The sequence below is a fragment of the Mustela lutreola genome, chromosome 10, assembly GCF_030435805.1.
Source record: "Mustela lutreola isolate mMusLut2 chromosome 10, mMusLut2.pri, whole genome shotgun sequence".
In the NCBI taxonomy this organism is placed as follows: domain Eukaryota; kingdom Metazoa; phylum Chordata; class Mammalia; order Carnivora; family Mustelidae; genus Mustela; species Mustela lutreola.
The window spans coordinates 99,576,428-99,594,087 of NC_081299.1; the positions used below are offsets into that span (position 1 = coordinate 99,576,428).

At 48.4% G+C, this 17,660-nt stretch overlaps 1 protein-coding gene across 2 annotated transcripts in view; it reads left to right on the forward strand.

Annotated features, from left to right (window-relative positions):
* Positions 1-13,113: 13,113 nt before the first annotated feature.
* ATP1A1 (ATPase Na+/K+ transporting subunit alpha 1) overlaps positions 13,114-17,660 on the forward strand; it is a 28,702-nt gene continuing 24,155 nt past the window's right edge. The window contains exon 1 of one of the 2 annotated variants that reach the window (XM_059135103.1): positions 13,114-13,393. In XM_059135103.1, coding sequence (XP_058991086.1) covers positions 13,382-13,393 — 12 coding nt within the window. In that variant the 5' untranslated portion in view covers positions 13,114-13,381. Of the gene's footprint in view, positions 13,394-14,122; positions 14,150-17,660 lie in introns of those variants that run through there. The other variant, XM_059135104.1, reaches the window with a different exon arrangement.

Consider the following 17,660-nt stretch of genomic DNA (forward strand, 5'->3'; position numbering starts at 1 on the left):
CTCATGAGTCTGCCCTTATCATCTACTTGCTTCTCACAGCTGCATAGCTTTATTTCATTCTTTCCATTAGCCTATTTGCTGGTTCTGAATGTCAGCCTTCCACTTGTCATTGCTACGTCTTTCTCAAATGACTTAATTTCAAGTAGAATGGTCCCATCCCTTGGTTCTTCTTTTTCAAAGTTGCTCGGTTCCCCAAAAGCCATTGTTTTCCCATATAAAATTTGAAATCAGTTCATCAGAAGCCTAGAAATTCTTGCTGTGATTTTGATTGGACTTGTAATGAACTATATAGTGATCTGGGGAGCAGAATCCCATATAGTACCGAGAGTTATCTGTATTCAAATGCAAACGCTGCACATATGGAAAAGCACAGTTGAAACAAATAGGACTCCCTCTTTTCATTTTGTGATTGTTCACCTTTGTCCCAGGCTAGAAGCTCCACAGGTGCAGGGACACTGTCTGTCTCGTTCATGGGCTGAGCTTGGTACCAGGCACAGAATGAACACCCATAAATGCTTTTCGAATGAATGAAGGGAAGCCAGAGCCATCAGAAACACACATGCCATTAGAAACTCACAACACACATACACATCCACCAGCCTCTGTGGCAGAAGTCCAGTCCCTGGATGAAACTGACTGTAAAGTGCTTTGATGGTGCAAAGGACTGCCCAGTTCGCGGCCATCTCAAGGAGAGATTTGAATTGATCTGCCTGGAGTTCCAACAGTTAGAAGGATGAATCCACACTGCCCCTGACCTGACTTAACCTCTCAGTTTCAGTGAATCCACACATTCCTGAGTTTATCTTTCTGATGAACGGAGGAACCGGAGATATAGAGCCTATGGCAATGGTCTTGAATGAATGAGTAATGTAACAAGTTACAAAGTTCTTACAGGAAGGTTGAAAGATAGCGCCTCCTTATTCTCTTCGGCTTTCCCAGCCTCTCTATTCATTGTATCTAGTGGGTAGACTTGAGGGGGTAAATTTATATAAAGTAATAACCAGTTGTTCTGTTTTTCTGGGGCTCCTATTCCTCCCACTTTATTTGATGGGAGGGCAGGAACGGAGAGTTTAGGGCTGGAAAGGTGGCAGATTTCTAATGAAATCACAATTCTTTCTTTTTTCCCCCTTTTTTCTTAGGGAAAATGGTAACACTAAAACCATAAGGCAAACCAGTAGGGGGTGTTAAAGATAAAATTACCACTCAGAAGTCAATGGAAATGCAGTTATAGACAATTATTGTATGTTCTCTGTGTCCCTTGTAAGCGAATTGACCTTTAAAAATAAAATTGCTTTTGATTGTTTTTTAAATCTCATTTTCTGTGCTCCTGAGATGGTTTCCAACTGTTAAATCTGTCTATTTTTAAGATCTCCAAATGTACAGTTATAACTAATAGTGATCAAAATTTCTTGGATTATTAACTTTCCCTTATATTTAAAAAATACTCCTCTTGCATATCTGACCATGAATAAGCAAATCACATTTTGCCAGAAAATGGAATATTATGCAGCTATTAAATAGTATTTTAAAGCATCTTAAGATAGCTGGGAATGTTTATTATATAATCTTATATTAAAAAACAAGATACAGACCCACATCTGGACAATGTTCTTTTTTGTATTTTTTAATGTTTAAAGTAATGATTATGGGATATAGGCTGGTTTTATTTTCTTCCTTCCATAACCATTCTCTGTAATTTCTAAATTTTCTTCTGATAAATCCCTCTCTTACAAGCAGGACAAAAAATGATAAAAGTACTCAGATGTCTTTTTTTTTTTTTTAAAGATTTTATTTATTTGTTTGACAGAGAGAAATCACAAGTAGATGAAGAGGCAGGCAGAGAGAGAGAGAGAGAGAGGGAAGCAGGCTCCCTGCTGAGCAGAGAGCCCGATGCGGGACTCGATCCCAGGACCCTGAGATCATGACCTGAGCCGAAGGCAGCGGCTTAACCCACTGAGCCACCCAGGTGCCCCTCAGATGTCTTTTTTTGATACAATTTAATTTGATAGGAAATAGACACCATTTTTCTATTTTAATAGTGGATTACCAAGACATCGTGAAGTGCCCTGTCAGAGATCACATAATTCATGACTAAGAACTGGAATCTGAAAGAGAAACCAACCTCGTGGATTCGGTCCTGGCCCGACTTCCAGAAACCTGGTGAGAGATGCAGAGGGCTGGTCTCTTCTCTGAGCCTCTTGGTGGCTAGCTTTCAAGAGGCAGCCTTCCTCCGTGTACTGACTGAAACTGGAGGAGACCTGAGGAGGGAGCGAGACTTCCCTCCCTGGTCAGCTCTCTGACCAAAGGAAAGGAAGAATCCTTTCTTCCTTTCTTCTGCCAAGGGAAAGGAAGAATCCTGAAACATATCTCTGGATTATTATGATTTCCAAATAACTGGCTCTATCTGATTGAAATCACTTCAGATACAAACGCTGTTGTCAGCAAAGAACAACAGCTCCATGTTCCTAAATTACCAGAAGCCTAACTTCAGATACATTGTGCTCTTCTCTCCTTGAACACTGAAGAACAGAGACTGCGTCTATTCTTTTCCAAAGGCTCCCAGCCAAATTCCCGAAACAGAGACATGACACTTGTCGTGTAATCTTTCTAAATACTCATTAACTCATTAACCATTGGCCTTAGAACATTGTACCTTGAGGGCACTGATTCAGATTCAGCCCTGGTGGACAGCGTATGCAATGTTCAACATCTTATTACCATGTGGGATGACTCATCCTTCAACGTGGGAGCTCTAAATATCCATTGGGAAAGTCAATAAATCTTGTGACTTACTTTCAAGTGGCTCTTTTAATTTTTGGAAGTGCAAATGGTAACTATTTCTTTCTTTTGGTCATGGCTCTTGATAAACAAAAAAAATGATTTCCTGGGCTCACCTATAGAGATTTTGCTTCAGCTGATCCCCCGTGGAGCCCAGGCATTGTTTTTTTGTTTGTTTGTTTGTTTAATAGCCTTTGATAATTCTAATGCTCAGCCAGGGTTGAGAACTATTAATTTGAACTCTGAATTTTTGACTCTACAACATATTTAGTATCTCTGATTTATTGAATGGCAAGTCTTTGGTCAAGAATGCAACATCCAATTATAACACAGATCCCATGGGTAAGATCAGATTTAGGATTTCCCATGTGGTTCCCAGAAACGGACTGCAGCAACAATCAAGTACTGTTGGACACATTGTTTGTCTATTACCCTCAAAAGAAACACCTAGGAGAAACCCATGTCCTTAAATCTATAGCTCAAACCAGGGAGAATGACTTATTTGCAATATTGTGTCTTCCAAACCACGAATATTCTTTGTTCATGAATTTATTTAGGCCCTTGTCTCAGTTAGGGTCCAATGGGGAGTCAGAAACCAGACCAGTCATTTGAACAAGGAAATTTTAATAGAAAAATTGTGTTACCCAGTACAACCAGGAAAAAGGTGGACATCTATTTAAGAGGGTCAAAGATGGCTCTAAGGGGTACAGAAAGAGCAAAAAGTAGGGACTCCCTCTGGATCGTGGGGGATGGTGGGAGAGTGAATAAGTGAAGATACTTGGAAATGTAAAAGGACCCCCTTCCCCACCACCAAGGCTGAGGTTCAGCCCTCCCTGGAGGAGGGGAGGTGGCAAGGCCACCATGGGAAGCCGCCATCCACCAGGGATGGAGAAATTGGGGGGGGGGGGGGGTGAGCTGACCTGCAGCAGTGCCAAGCAGGGTGTGGAGGAAGAAGTTACCTGAGGGCACGGGCTGAGCGGCTAACCTAGCAGGATGGGACTTCTGTGATCGTGGGTAGAAGTGGTGGAAATGGCTATCAGTCACTCATTCCCAAGCTCCAAGGGAACATTTTCAATATTTCACCAGATCTGTTTTCTTCATGTTTTTAGAGCCTGTAGACCACACGAAGGGGAAATGGTGATGCAGCTCTCTGACAAAAATCCAACTCTTTGTTATCAGTGGGATACGACTTACGTTAAGAAGAGCAGCCTTTAAAAACAAAAACGCAGTTACCCAAGAAATCTCTGATCCTATGTTGAAAGGGAAGAATCCCGCTGCTCCAGCCAGCAGCCCTCACCCCCAAAGCCCTGGGGCTCCCAGGTCCATCCAGCCTCCCAGCAACTGGGTCTAGAATAGTGCTTCTCCACTAACCCCCTCCTCTCCCCCAGTGTGGGGACCCGATCTTCGGACCATCATGCGTGAATCCAGATGCGGGAAGACAGAGTCTATTCTGATTCGTTTTCAGAGGAGCTGGGGGCAGAGGCTGTTCTGGGTCAAGACAGAGACATAGCAATAGAGAGAGAAACGAAGTGGGTAAAGGGATAAGGAGAGCGGAGACATTGTCCATCTGGCAAGAGAGGGGAGAGTAAAAAGACAATAATGCTTCAGGGGCTGTAAATGATTTATGATTCTAGATCGATATCAAAGGAGCCCTCTCCAAAACTAGTTTTGAAGAGGAAATTGGTGAACTTGACTCCTTCGGGACAGGATATTGTGGATAAAATAATCTTAGGGCACTTTTTCAAACGTAGGCAAGTGCCACCTTATTGGATTAAGAAAAGAGATCTGAGGCCAAAGGCGCATAAGTGAGCCTGCAGGGAGTTGGAACGGGCTTCTGGAGGCTGTCTGGGCGCCCCAAACCACCCACTCTGCCTCCAGTATCTGCTGAACCTTACCCCAGCTCCATACTTGGGCCCTGGCCCCTAGCTACTGTCCTCCATATTCTCTTCAGAACTGTCCTCTTCCAGCAGCTGGCAGAGGGAAAAGTCTGAGAACACTGGAGCCAAGATGGCTGTGAGGCGTTGCTGGGTAACATCACCCAGTAGCTTGAGGAGACCCCAAACAGGTGTGACATAGGGCCCACGGTTCTGTCCCCGGAGAGAGAAATAGAGGGGGCTCTTCCTGAGCTAAGAACCCTGCATGTGATTGTAATTTAATCTTACCTTGATGCCGTTTTGCAAAGAGCTGGAGAAGCATCCTTACATTCTCTGAAATTCCAAACAGTAGTGTAAATGTGTGTGTTTGTCTACATGGACGCACATGTGTCTATCTCTTTGAGTGTCTGTGTGCCTGTGTGTGTTCAGATACAGCTCCCTGGAAATAAGGATGAATTCTTGAGAGGGACTTTTAAGAGCAACCTATCTGAGTACCCAGGGCATCGTGAAAAACTCTATTTTAAAAGAGCTGTCCCTTTAAATTACATGTTTTGGATAACCCTCTTTTTTGGGGTCAGTTTTTTGTTTGTTTGTTTGGAAGAAAAGCATTTCTGTCCTTCGAGCTGACATTTTTTCTAGTGGTCCTTAGGCTAAGGAAACAGCACAGTCCAGTGGCACGTCAAGAGGCTGGGTCTTGTTCCTTCTGCATCTCGTCCTTGCCAGCCATGCCCCTTGACACCAGCTCTGTCTATGCATATAAAAAATGGAAGATGCCCTGGGCCCTGGCTGGGAGGTGCGTGTGCAATGCTCCAGATTCCTTTTCTCTTGGTGGGTGTTGGAGGTTGGGGAACAGGACTGCAACTTGATGGTGCCCCCCGGCCCCCGCCACTTTGGGGAACAGGAGTGGCTAGCAAAAGAGAAAGCTGCAGAGAAGGGTAGGGTGTGGCATCCAGCCCATAGACAGACCCTGGGCATTCCTCCCAAACCGCACACCCCTCTCTCCACTGTGTGAGGAGCTGGAAGCAGCCTCCTGAATCCTCTAGGACAACAAGGTGATTTCAGTCCCACATAATTCTATGACACGGATGTCCAAACAGGAAACCAAAGGGAACTGGTTTTTCAAATCTCGTTTTTTTAAGGCACCAGGTGGCTGGGGATGGACAAAGCCAGCATTACCGTGGTCATTCCAAATATCTGCAGTCTAAGAAATTCACCAGGCACTGAGGCAACGCGCTGGAAAACAACACGCGATTTTTAGGAAGCGACGTGGCCGCACCGCGCATGGACTGTGTTTAATAAGTCCACACGGGACTTTAGCTGACACATCCATACCTGCCAGGAGTTGCTGATGTGAACCAGGTGGCCTGCTGCAAGCAGGATTCAATTACCCAGATGGCAACTGTTTCTTAATTCAAAACTTTAACATGGCCTTTCTTTTTTTTCTTGTTATGAAAAATGAGAGGGGAAGAAAATATCCAAGCACTCTGGCTGATGAGATTAGAGGTATGGTAGGGCGGTGGATCCCGGGCCTCTGCCAGCTCCCTGCAGCTCTGGTCTGGAGCATAGTGCCTAGTGGCCCCGGCTGCTTTATTCCAGGAGCAGGAGTGATGGTTCTGAAGCCCTGACTTCTTCCCAGGTCTGCTCTTAGGAGGCTGTGAGCATGCTCCCTCACTCGTTCCTGATTGCATTAGCAGATGGTATCTTTCTTTTTGTGTTTTGTTCTGTTTTGTTTTGTTTTAAGTGAAAAGGAAAAATCAGAAAAGGAAATTGCATTTGGAGACAATGCCTTCTTTTTTCTAAGGAGGCTGTGCTGTATCATAGGTCTCAGCAGTTCAGACCAGCTACTGGGGCTTCTTATTCTGACCCTGCAAATGGCCTTGCTGGGCTGGTGCCATGGTGCGTTAGTGGGCTCATTTGCCTGGTCCCCACCTGCAGATGGGGGATTAGCAGTTCAGATAGGTGGAGAGCTGACCGATCCCCACTCACCCCACTCCTGCACTCAGCACTCTGCTTACCGCCACGGCCACGGGCTGGCTGTGTGTCCGCAGGCAGGCCTGCCCTTGGGGAAAGGAGGTTGGTGGAGGAAGAGAAAAGCCAGCATCGAGTAGGTTCTGTGTTCCCTCCCTTCTCCTCTAGACGTTCTTGTGGATGCCTTCCTCCTTCTTGAGATCTTGTTTCTCCCAGACTGAGGACAAAGTTGAAATCAGGAGAATTCCTTAGGCGTTTTGAACAGGTACTCTGTGGCAGACAATGTTTTAATTATTCAAGTGTGTCATGTCACTTGATGGTCCTGGCAGCCTGGTAATCTAGTTACAGATAGAAAGGTTCAAAAGTTTCATGTGAAGAAGGGAAATGCTGTTGCTTGAAAGAGGTATCTGATGGGGGTCCTGTTGGTTGATCAACTCTCTGTCATCATTGCTCCGTCCCTTCTCACCTCCTGCCCCAGCTCCCCCCACCTCTACTGCCACGTCCACTCCAGATGCTAAATGTCAGATGGACAGTGTTGTCCCCCCAAATACAAATAGCTGAGATTTGTTTATACGTGAACATCGTTTCCTTGAACTATCTGGACAATTGAAGCTAAAGTTTTCACTAATTTGGCCTTTTACACTGTTCTCTTTCTTCTCTCTGGTCCCAGTCTTTTCCTGTGGAATTGGGAGCCAGTGGCTTAACTTTTCTTAGTCTGGGGAATTGCCTCAAGAACTGATCTGTGATAGAAAGGGAAGCCAACTGAGTCCTTGGCCTACGTGGAATTCAGGTTTACAAAAACTATTAGGAAAGCGGAGTGAGATGCCCACACCCTCCCAGCTAATTGAGCTGTCTTCCAGGGTCAGGTGGTCATGTGCTGACAGATTGTTAAAATCAGGTTGAAATCCCAGTTTTTCATATCCAGCAATTTTAAAGACTCTGTTTGGGGGAAGTCATGGCCAATGGGAAGGATAATAGGAATGAAGCATGCATGGGTGTGCATAGAAAAGGAAGAAAATAAAATTAGTGTGCTATCTGAAAGATATATGGGGAGACATAGATGTCTTGGGAAGCTGAATTCAATAATACAGTCCGAAGAGCTTTGATAAATGGACTGATTGTGAAGGCTTACCCCAGTGCTTGGAGACGGTCAGAGAAATCTTTGCAAAGCACAAAGCAGATCGTGCCACTTCCCTGCTCCAAACCTGGCAGCGTCTCCCCAGGGCCAACAGGATAAAGTCCGGACCCTCAGACTGGCATCCAGATGCTCCACAATCTGGACTCTGCTCACCTCTCCAGGCTGCTCTCCTGCTGTGCTCTCCCTCACTACTCATGCTCTAGCCATTTGAAACAACTGCCCTCCAACACACGAAGTTCATGTCCCAAAGGGTTTGCCTACGCTGTTGCTTTTGCTTGCAATCGCCCGCCCATGTCCACCCCCCTGCACCCCAACACGTACAGCTCCACTTCATCAACTCCTACCCATCTTCAATACCCAGCCAGAGAAGGCTTTCCACCTCTGCGGACAGACCCGACCACTTCTCCCTTCATGCCTCCATCAGAGATCCTTGCCAGCCCCTCTCAGCGTGGTACCAGTATCTCTGCGTGTCTTTCTTCTATGCCAGTTGGTGAACTATTTGAGGGCAGAGGATGTGTCTCGGTCATCTTTAGTCACAAGCACCAGGCACAGTGCTAGGCTCAAAGGAGATGCCCAAGAAGTGCAGTTCTGGGGTTTCTTAGGGGCATCTCCGTGAGATGGGAGGCAAGAGAGGAAACCTTCCTTATCTGTGGGCTTATCAGTGGAAGTCCACATGGGGAGGTCACCCATCAGCCAAAATGGCAGCCTCTAGAGGAAAACCTAAGCTGTTAAAAATGAATTGAGCTGGTTACTATTTTTGTACCTGACCTACTTTTTGGTTACTTTCTACTGCTGTAGAAAAGCTCTGGGAGTTTTTGTAAATGAACCAAACGCCTTTTCCATGGTTTTGTCTTCTTTCCTTTTCACTCTACCACAAGGAAAATAGGCACAGTCCCTGCAACCCAGGTCTTGTGCCCAACCATCTATGGAAGAGTGATGCTCTCCACAGAACCATCTTCCATGGGACTTCCTCAATTGTTTTTCCATGGAAGACTTAAAGGCCAGGAAGAGCAAATCGATCCACCCCCAATTGTAGCGCTCATTTCCTTAGAGGTCCTGACTATATTCCCCCGAGAACAAGAAGGGTTACACAGCATTCTCTCCTGCTGCCTCTTCTGGGGCAGGCTTCCCCACGCTGGGTTGGGTTGTAGGCCTGCCGGACGCCAAGTCTCCGCCATCAGAGTGCAGATGGGACTCGGGCAATAGAATATTTTCCCGTCTAGATCTTTCCTCTGTTGCCATTTTTGTCTGCAATGCCCCTGTGGATGTTGATTTTGTCGGGATATCGTAACACTCAATAGAGTTTTTATTGCAACGAGGGGATGAATGCACGGCGAGGGGTGAACGGTGGAGTAGAGGAACACATCCCGGCTCTGAATGTCAGGATTCTGCGTCAAAGCCATGGCAGCCAGCTAGCATCTGACTTACACAGACCGCTTCAGAAGAACAACTGATTTGAGGGCCAGTCAGAGGAAAGGGAGGCCGAGGGGAAGACTGAGGATCCAATGCTGTGCAGCTGATAGCAGCTCCTAGGAGGAGCACCAAGGAAATGCTGACTCTTCTGAATTTCCAGAAGCAAAACTTGAGGGCTTCAAAAATCATTAACAGAAGAAGATCTGTTCAAGAGAGTCCTAAAGAGCCTTAAAAGGAAATGAAGAGATGAGCAGAAAACGGAGGCTGGGAGGAAAAGTTGCGGGGGTGGGGGGTCAGCCTTATTTCACCGACAGATTGCCTATGTTGGTGGTGTGCCCAGAACTGTGCTTTAAAAGTAGGAGGTGAGCCATCGGCTGCTGGGCAGGAAAAAGTGGATTTGTAATGGTGGGATAGAAACGGTTTAGGAGGAACTTAGGGACAACGAGAAGTCACAGTGACAGTAGTGGCTAGGTGGTTTTCTGGGGGACCTAGGAAATGGTGAAAGATAAAGATGCGTGTTTACAATTGTTTCCACACCGGCTCCAGCACAAGCTGGGCCGAAGATCCCTGGCTCACTGATCTCCCCCAGTTCTTGCTCCCTATGGAAAATGCTCATTTGGTATATGCTCCAACTCATGTTCTAAAGCCCTTAATTGCAATGGTGTGTTTATTCAGTTCAGCAAGTGCTTGTTCAAAGCGCTAGCATTCTTGGCTCAAAATACGGGCTTGCATCATATTTTTCATACATCTGCTGACGGTTCACAATGGCTGGGCCAAGCCTCCATGGTTCTGTCAAATCCTCCTCTCCTCTAGGCCACGCACACTTGGCAGTCTTGGGTCTGAGAATGCCCGAGTCTCCGGGCCGATTGTGTCCTGAGTGAGGAGCTTAAAAAGAGCTGATAGGACAAGAGGCAGATACAGTGGAGAGGCAGAACTTGCCCTGCCCTCTCTTCTGGAAGGAGTGTGTATCCCCTGCACTGCTCTGGGAGTTTGAAAATGAACACAAAACTCAGCCCATCTCCTGGGACAGCTGACAACAGTGTCACTTGGTCCCTGGGCCTTGGGTTCTTCATCAGAAAATGAGGGAGTATTCGATCTCTAAGGTTCCATTCAGAACCTCTCCCAAGAGGAAGAAAGAAGGCTTTCCCAAGAAGAGGACCTTCCTCTTTAGTCACTTGCTTCTTGACCACAGTTTTTCCCTTCACCTCTTAAAATTCGCCATTGACTCCTGGCAACAAACTTTACTCCTAAAAACACCCCTGAAGACTGCCCAGAAGTGCCCAGACCATAGCACTTGGGGGAGGTGCTGTTGAGAGAAAGCATCAAATTTATCGGGGTAATAGTAAAGCCCTTTCTGATATGCTGAAATTTTTCATTGAATTATGTTTCTTTCAACAAGACTGCAATGAAAAGTGACACACTATCAAGTACCTTGAAAATGGATTGGGTTTTGCCTCTGGCAGGGGGGATCTAGTGGTTCAGAAGTGGGGTGGAGGGAGTGTGTGTTCATCTACATGAGGCGTTTCTACAAAAATAATGGCTCTCTGCCTAAGATGCCCCACAGCAGACCTTGGAAGAGCGAGGTCAGGGGAGTAAAAGGCTCTAGTGGAGGTATTCTTGATTACAAAAGAGAAGCATGTAGAAAAATGTGAGGACAGCAGGGCTGGAAGCATCTGCTCTTCCTCCACCAGAACTTCCTTGGTGCTGTGCTGAGAACAAACTAGAAGCAGGAAGATGGCTCCCACTAACTGAATGGCTTTCAGGTAAGAAGAAAGTCCCTGAGCCTCCAGTTTCCCACTCTGTAAAATGCAGCTAAAACCCTTTACCCTCCTGACTTATGGTGCCATAAGGGGCTTTTATATGGAAAAGCGCTTTGCAAAGGCAAGGCGACATTAAGATTTTAGTTAACATTTCCTATATTTTTATGCCTTTTCCCCCACGCTGGAATTCAGCTAGAACTTTGAGGTCCTCCTGGAAGGACCTACAGCAATCTTCCAGTGGCCAGATAAACAGCTCTAGAAACAAAGGCAAATGCGTTGATCTGTTGAGGTTATAGTCTTGAAAGGAAAAAAAAAAAAGATAATTTTACTTAGGAAGGGAGAAAAAGGAGATCAGCTGGTAGGAAAAATCTACATCTCTCGGGCTTCTCCTTTCTACATTTTGTTGCCGTTCTTGTTGTACTTTTCCCATTCAGACTGGAGCCCATGGGATGATTAATCTTGAACAGTCTAAGAGATGTTTAGCCAGCAAATGCTTTCTAGGGGTAAGCAGTCATGGGGGCTCTCAGGGCTTGTGAAAGAACCACTTTCTAGAGCCCTGGAGCAGAGCACTGGTAACACACTGTAACTGTCTTCGAATTAGCAGGGTAGGGAACTCTGTTCTGGACTTGAGGGCTCTTTCCCCAACAGTCTTGACTCTGAATCCAGGTCACAATTCCGCTGCTTTTCATGGTCTGGAAGGATGTAACCAAGCCTGATGGTCCCTAGAAGAGATGTTAGCCTTTAACAATGCATTCTTGGGCAAGAGGAAGAGACTCCTGTAAGAAACAGTTATCTTTGAAGAAGTAATAAAAATTACCCTAATGTTTGTACTGATAATACAGTTGCCAATTTTTCCTTTTTTCCTTCCTTCCTTCCTTCCTTCCTTCCTTCCTTCTTTATTTCTTTCAAGCTTTACACCTTATTTGTTCATGTTAAATTAATACTTAAGAGTTCAGAGGGTCAGCTTTAACTTGCTTAGGAAGTTAATATTTTCCTTATTTCTTGTAGGAATTCCCAGAGACGCATAGAGACTTTCTCCTGCAAATCTTGTGCTTTCCCAGAGTATATCTGACTCCCTGAACGTATTATTAATAATAATACTTTGTTTTCTCAATGCTGGAGGCCTTCAACCACAGCAGCCTCTCCTAAGAAGCTCTAATGGGAGGGAAGTCCCACAGCACAACCAGGCCCTGCCTCTCTGGGGGTTCTGGAGCTTATCATCACACACCAGGCCCGGAGTCCCTCACAGCACCCAAGGGCGCGCAGGCAAGGGCGCTGCCCTGCCAGGTGGGAGGCACAGAGAGGATCCAGACAGGTCCTGGAACATCTCCCCATCAAAACAGCCCCGTTTGCTAAAGACAAGCATTCCTTTGGGCTTCTTGTTTCTTCCCTAAAAACCGAATCCCCCAAAACGGCAAACGGCTTTCTTTCACACAATATAGTGAAAAACTTCACTGGAAGCCCTTTGGGCGGTCAGTGGGGTCAAGAAGAGAGGCAGGGGGAGGGCGCTTGGGACCTTTTGCAAGGCCAGCCCAGACCCATTCTTCCTGGGGCCGAGTGGGAAGTGGATCACGCGAGTCCCAGAGCAAAGGAGGCATTTGGGGGGGCAGCGAGAAACTGGGCAGGCCATCTGCAGGTGGGCGCTCGGCTTGGACCGCGAGGGAGGCGGAGTCCCTCAGGCGGGCGCCGGGTGCAATCTCACCCTATCCCCCACCCCCACCCCGACTCGATCCTTAATCCCACAAGAGCTCCCTGAAACACTGCAAAGGCCCCTCTGCGGTTTCATTCCACGGCCCGCGGGGGTTCCGGGAGCCAGTTCCGAAAGCGTACCCGCACCCACTGCGGACCTCGCGTGTCCTGCAAAGCAGGCCGGTGTCACGCAGGACGGCCAGAGGAGGGGCGCGGCAGCCGCACGGCCGCAGAATCCCTGCGGCCCAGCCAGCCAGCGCGCCCCGCAGTGGCGCGACCGCGGCCTCCCGGGACTTGGGCACGCGCGCCCCGGGTCCCGGCGCCCTCCTGCCTGGAGCCCCGAAGGGCGGCAGCCGGCCTGCCCGGGCCCGGGGGCGGAGCCTGGGGCGGGGGCGGAGCCAGGCCGGCGGCCGGTGTCAGGTTGCTCCGGTAACGGTGACGTGCTGCGGCGTGGGCGGGGCAAACACGCAGGTTGCATATTTTAGGAAGTGAGGAGGAGGCGCGGGCTTGAGCTGCGGCGGGGTCTGGGGCGCGGAGCAGCGGCGGGAGGAGGTGGACACGTGGCAGCAGCAGCGGTAGCAGCCCCAGCGGCGGCATCGGCCCGAGCCGCCGGCCGGTCTCCCTCCCTCCCGCCCCGCGGCAGCCCTAGCTCCCTCCTCTCCGCTCCCCCGGCCGTGCTAGCTCGGCCGGGAGCTGCTCTCTTCTTTCCTCTCTGATTCTCCAGCGACAGGACCCGGCGGCGCGCACAGACCTCCGCCACCATGGGGAAAGGGGTGAGTGTGCGGCCCGTCCGGCGAGGGGGCGCCGGGAGGGAGGAGGAGGAAGAAGAAGTCTGGAGGGCGCCCGCCGCAGCAGGAGGCGGCGGAGGAGGAAGCGGCGCGGCGTGGAACGGGCAGGCAGGGCGGCCGGGCTTAAAAGACGACGCACTCTGGAAACGGAGGGAGCGCAGCAATGGGGGCCGGGAGGGCGCGCCGGGGGGACGGCGGGCGGGCGGCGGCGCGGGGCTGGCCGCGGACCCCCGGGTCCCAGCGCGCTGCGGGCCGGGGGCTCCTGGAGGCGGCGCTCGGGAGCCGCGGGGCCCGGAGTAGGAGGAGGGCGGACGGCGCGGGGCCGCCCCGGGAAGGAGCTGGCGGCCGCGGCATCCCCGGAGCCGGCTCCCCTCCCCTCCCCCCGCCCGCCCTCACCTCCCGTCTCTTGCCTTCCCTTTTCCTTCCGCCCTCAGTGCCCGGAGGAAAGGCGTGCTCCTCCCCTTCCCCTGGGGCGCGCCGCCGGGGCCCCTCCCGGGCTGCCTTCCCACCGCGGCCCGGGTCCCGGCGCCCGCTGGGGCTTCCGACGCGGGGGCGGCCCTGAGGGGGTGAGGCTCCCACTCTCGGTGGCGCTGGGGCTTAGCCAGTTACCCGGAGAGGCGGCCGCCCTCCCCAAAGAGGGGGGAAAAAACAACAAAAACTGGCTTCCCTTCACTGCGGAGCTGGTCGTGCTGGCTGGTGCCAGAAAGGGTGTGTCTTCACCGCCCTAAGATGGCCTTTAAGGTATACTTTGGAGAGCTTTAATGGGCCGCTTTCCATAAACACTGGATGCGCCCTGGGGCCGCTGGAGTGGTCATTTCCCTGGTGGGGAGGGGTGTGTAGAGTTTTGTTTTATTTTTTGAGGGATGAGCCTGGAAGGAGGACTGGCTGGCTCTTCAGGGCCTTTGGGTATAATAAACCCGAAAAAGGACTGCCGGCGGCGGGCGGGACGAGGTGGTAGGAGCGCAGACCCGAGGGAGAGAGCGGCTCCCGAAGGAACCAGGGGGTCTCCGGGGCAGGGGCGGAGAATCCACGAAGCTCTGGCGAGACCAGAGCCACAGCTCGTTTCTGTGTCTCTGTGCCTCGTAGCTGCGATAACCTGTAGCCACCGCAAAAGACCGAGTATCAGACCCTAACGGAGCCAAAGTCAAGTTGAGAAAAGTTTATACAAGATAACCGCCCCCCACAAAGTATCAATTAATGGTAGAAAATGACCAGGTCGTGAGAACACGGGCAGGAGGACAGGCGCTCCGTTATCTCCAGGGCTTGCAGGATGCGGGCATCTAGTAGGTCTTTGGAGATTTTCAGGGCTCCGCAGGGTGGCGGGAGTGGTGGGGGAAGAGGCCCGGTGTGTTCTTTGGGGATTCTTAATTTTGGGTGTTGAAGGAATGTGATTAGAAAGCCATGAACCTGATAGGGAGGGTAGGGAGAAATGGCAGGTACCACCAGTATCTTTTAAAAGCACAGAATGTGGAAGGCTGGCCCTGGTTACAAAGCTGGAGGCAAAGAGCTGAGAACCAGCCAGCATACTCCCCACGATATAAAAGTGGGTTAGTGGTCCGAGGCCACACTGACAAACCCTAGGTCATTCCCATAAACAAGACCTTTTAAGCTCACCCATTTATCTCCCCTCCCTCAAAAAAAGAGAAGAGTTGATATCCTGAGCTGGACATTCCTGCTTGGAGGCGGGGGGAGGTGTAGTGACTGGGGATATGTACTCAAGGCCTAGGAAGGTGAAGTGACTTGTTCAAGGTCAAATGGTTGGTTAGTGACACACCAGCCTGCCTGATTCCTGAACAGCCTGTGGCCTCCCCAGCCTGAACACTCACCCACTTAACGTTGCCTTATATGCAGAACTCCAGTGTTATTCTTCATTCAGATGAAAGTGGGGTATTTGTGATAATTGAATTAATGTCCCTAAGAGCTGTTTGAGTAACTAAGTTCTAGCCACTGTTATCTGTCTCTGATAACCGAACCCATGCACAACAGTGGTGATTCGCACACCTGGGTTGTGGAGGTTCTGAACTCAGGATGTCTTAGGGATCTTAGTATAAAAAGGAAGTGGCTGCAAACACAAAAATGAATTACAGCTGGTTCCCAGGATGATAGGCTCCTTATCTGCTGGGTCATAGTAAGCGTTTTGGGGGACTCTGGTAAATTGAATATTAAATAGGGGGGAGATGTGAGTTTGTTGGTGATTCTCCTGAGATAAAGTCATCCCTTCTGTCCCCAGTGACTTACCGTGATAGATAGTCCAATGTTCAGAAGGATATTTTATGCTGAAATGTTGGGATTTTTCCACATGGGGATTAAAATGTGGGTGGAGTGGTGACTAAAGCCCTCATGATAATTGGTTAACCAGGAAGCCTGTGCTGGCAGCTAATTTTTAAGGTCATTGTTAATTTCTTCCCCTCCTCTTCCCACTGCTTTGGAGGCCTGAGTTTTGATGGTATTTCAGGTGATTTTATTTCTCCTTAAAAATCTAGTTCCTAAGCTCTCGGTAAGAAAATGAAAGATTCAGCTCCTGCTGAATCATTCCTGGATGAAATAGGATTTTATCCCTTTTTTTCATATTGGGTGTTGTTGCCAGTGACTTGGCCTAATGCCACAGTCAGGCCTGCCACCCACAACTAGCTCACCAAAAGGTACACAAAAAAACCTTTCTCTTTTCTCAAGTTTACAGAAGCTGGGGGTGGGAGGGATGTCACCAGGTCCTTCCGTGTGGTTCCCCATTGTTTGAATATTAACTTAGTTACCTGGAAAATAAATCCTAGCTTATGGGTGGTGATTTCAAGAGGAGCCGGGGGAAAAAAGATTTCAGGTGAAGGTTGCACAAGGGATACACATGTCAGCAGAAATCCTATGGTGACATTATCAGCTGCCCTTTGGGAGCTCAACTTGAAAGTGTGACTAAATCCCCTCTGGCCGCTATAAAGCGAGTACTTTAGACTGGAAACCTCGGAAGGCAGAGTCCTCAGAGTGGAAAGTTGCCCAGGCCTGGCCTGGAGCAGGTGGAGAGCAGTTACAGGAGGAACTGTTGACCAGCTGGGGGGGCCGGACCAGAGGGCTGGGACCAGAGTGCCCAGGTTGCATCACACTCTTTTTGTCTCTGAAGTGTTCAGTGTGTGAGTGTGACAGTTCACGGCTCAGGGTTCTTTCTGTACCCTGTTCTGAGGGTGTATCCTCTTTTGGTAACTTACTGTTTGTTAATTTGTAGTGTTCTCTGCCAGTAAGTTTGTAACACTCTAGTGACTCACCTTTGGGTGGGAGGGTAAGGAAGGGGGAGGTCTGCATTGTCAATGAGGAGGCTGAGAGGAGGCTAACCCCTGTAACCTCCCTGCAGGGGGGTTAAAAAATTCAGTAAATGTGCATTCAGATGAGAGCTAAAACTGAAGAAAGGTGTACAATTTGGTATAGAGGGTGACATTCCTCCCCACCCCCACCCAGCTTCTTGTAAACTTCTGGAAGTGTTACCACTAAGTTACATTTAAAAGTAAAAAGTGAACCCAGAATTAGAAAGCACAATAGACTTGGTACCCAAACATGCTCCATTCCAGAACTTTTCCAAGTCCTTGTTTCCTGATTATTTTAGCAACAAATTAACAGTTAAGTGACTTTCTGTTCAAAATCAGGCTGTGTTGTCTTAAAGATAATCCAAACTTAGCAATTAGATAAAGGCTTTAACTGTTTGAAGGATTTTGTAGGCAAAAGTAAGAAAAATCCGTTTGTTCATTTAAAAACGAAAAGGTAAAAACAAAACAAAATATATATATATATATATAATTTTTTTCTTTTTTTTAAAGCTCTCAAGCTTCAGGTTTTCAGCTGACCCTTTAAGTAGGCTCCTGGCCCCCAGGACGGAATGCAGTCATCTCTGTTCTGTCTAAAGTGAGTGCAGTGTAGGCACATATCACAGCTATGGTCAGGCTTACCAAGGATTTGGCATGGAGAGAAGATCAGATCTTTATAAACTATAGGTTTCCTGTTCATCGGTTAGTCTTAAGGCCTCCAAAGCCAGACAAGAATTTTTCTTTCACCTGAAAAACATATTAAGGATGGAAGATAATAGGAACTACTATTAATTACCCTCCAAAGGAAAGCCAAGTGGAAGTATCCCTCGACATTGCTGACCTCCTAATTTAACAGCATCTTAGAGCTTTCGTCTACTTTCACTTTTCAAGCAAGGAACTTGACTTTCTTTTTTTTTTTTTTTTTTTTTTTTTTAAGTCTTTGTAAGACTTGAAAGAAAAAAGGG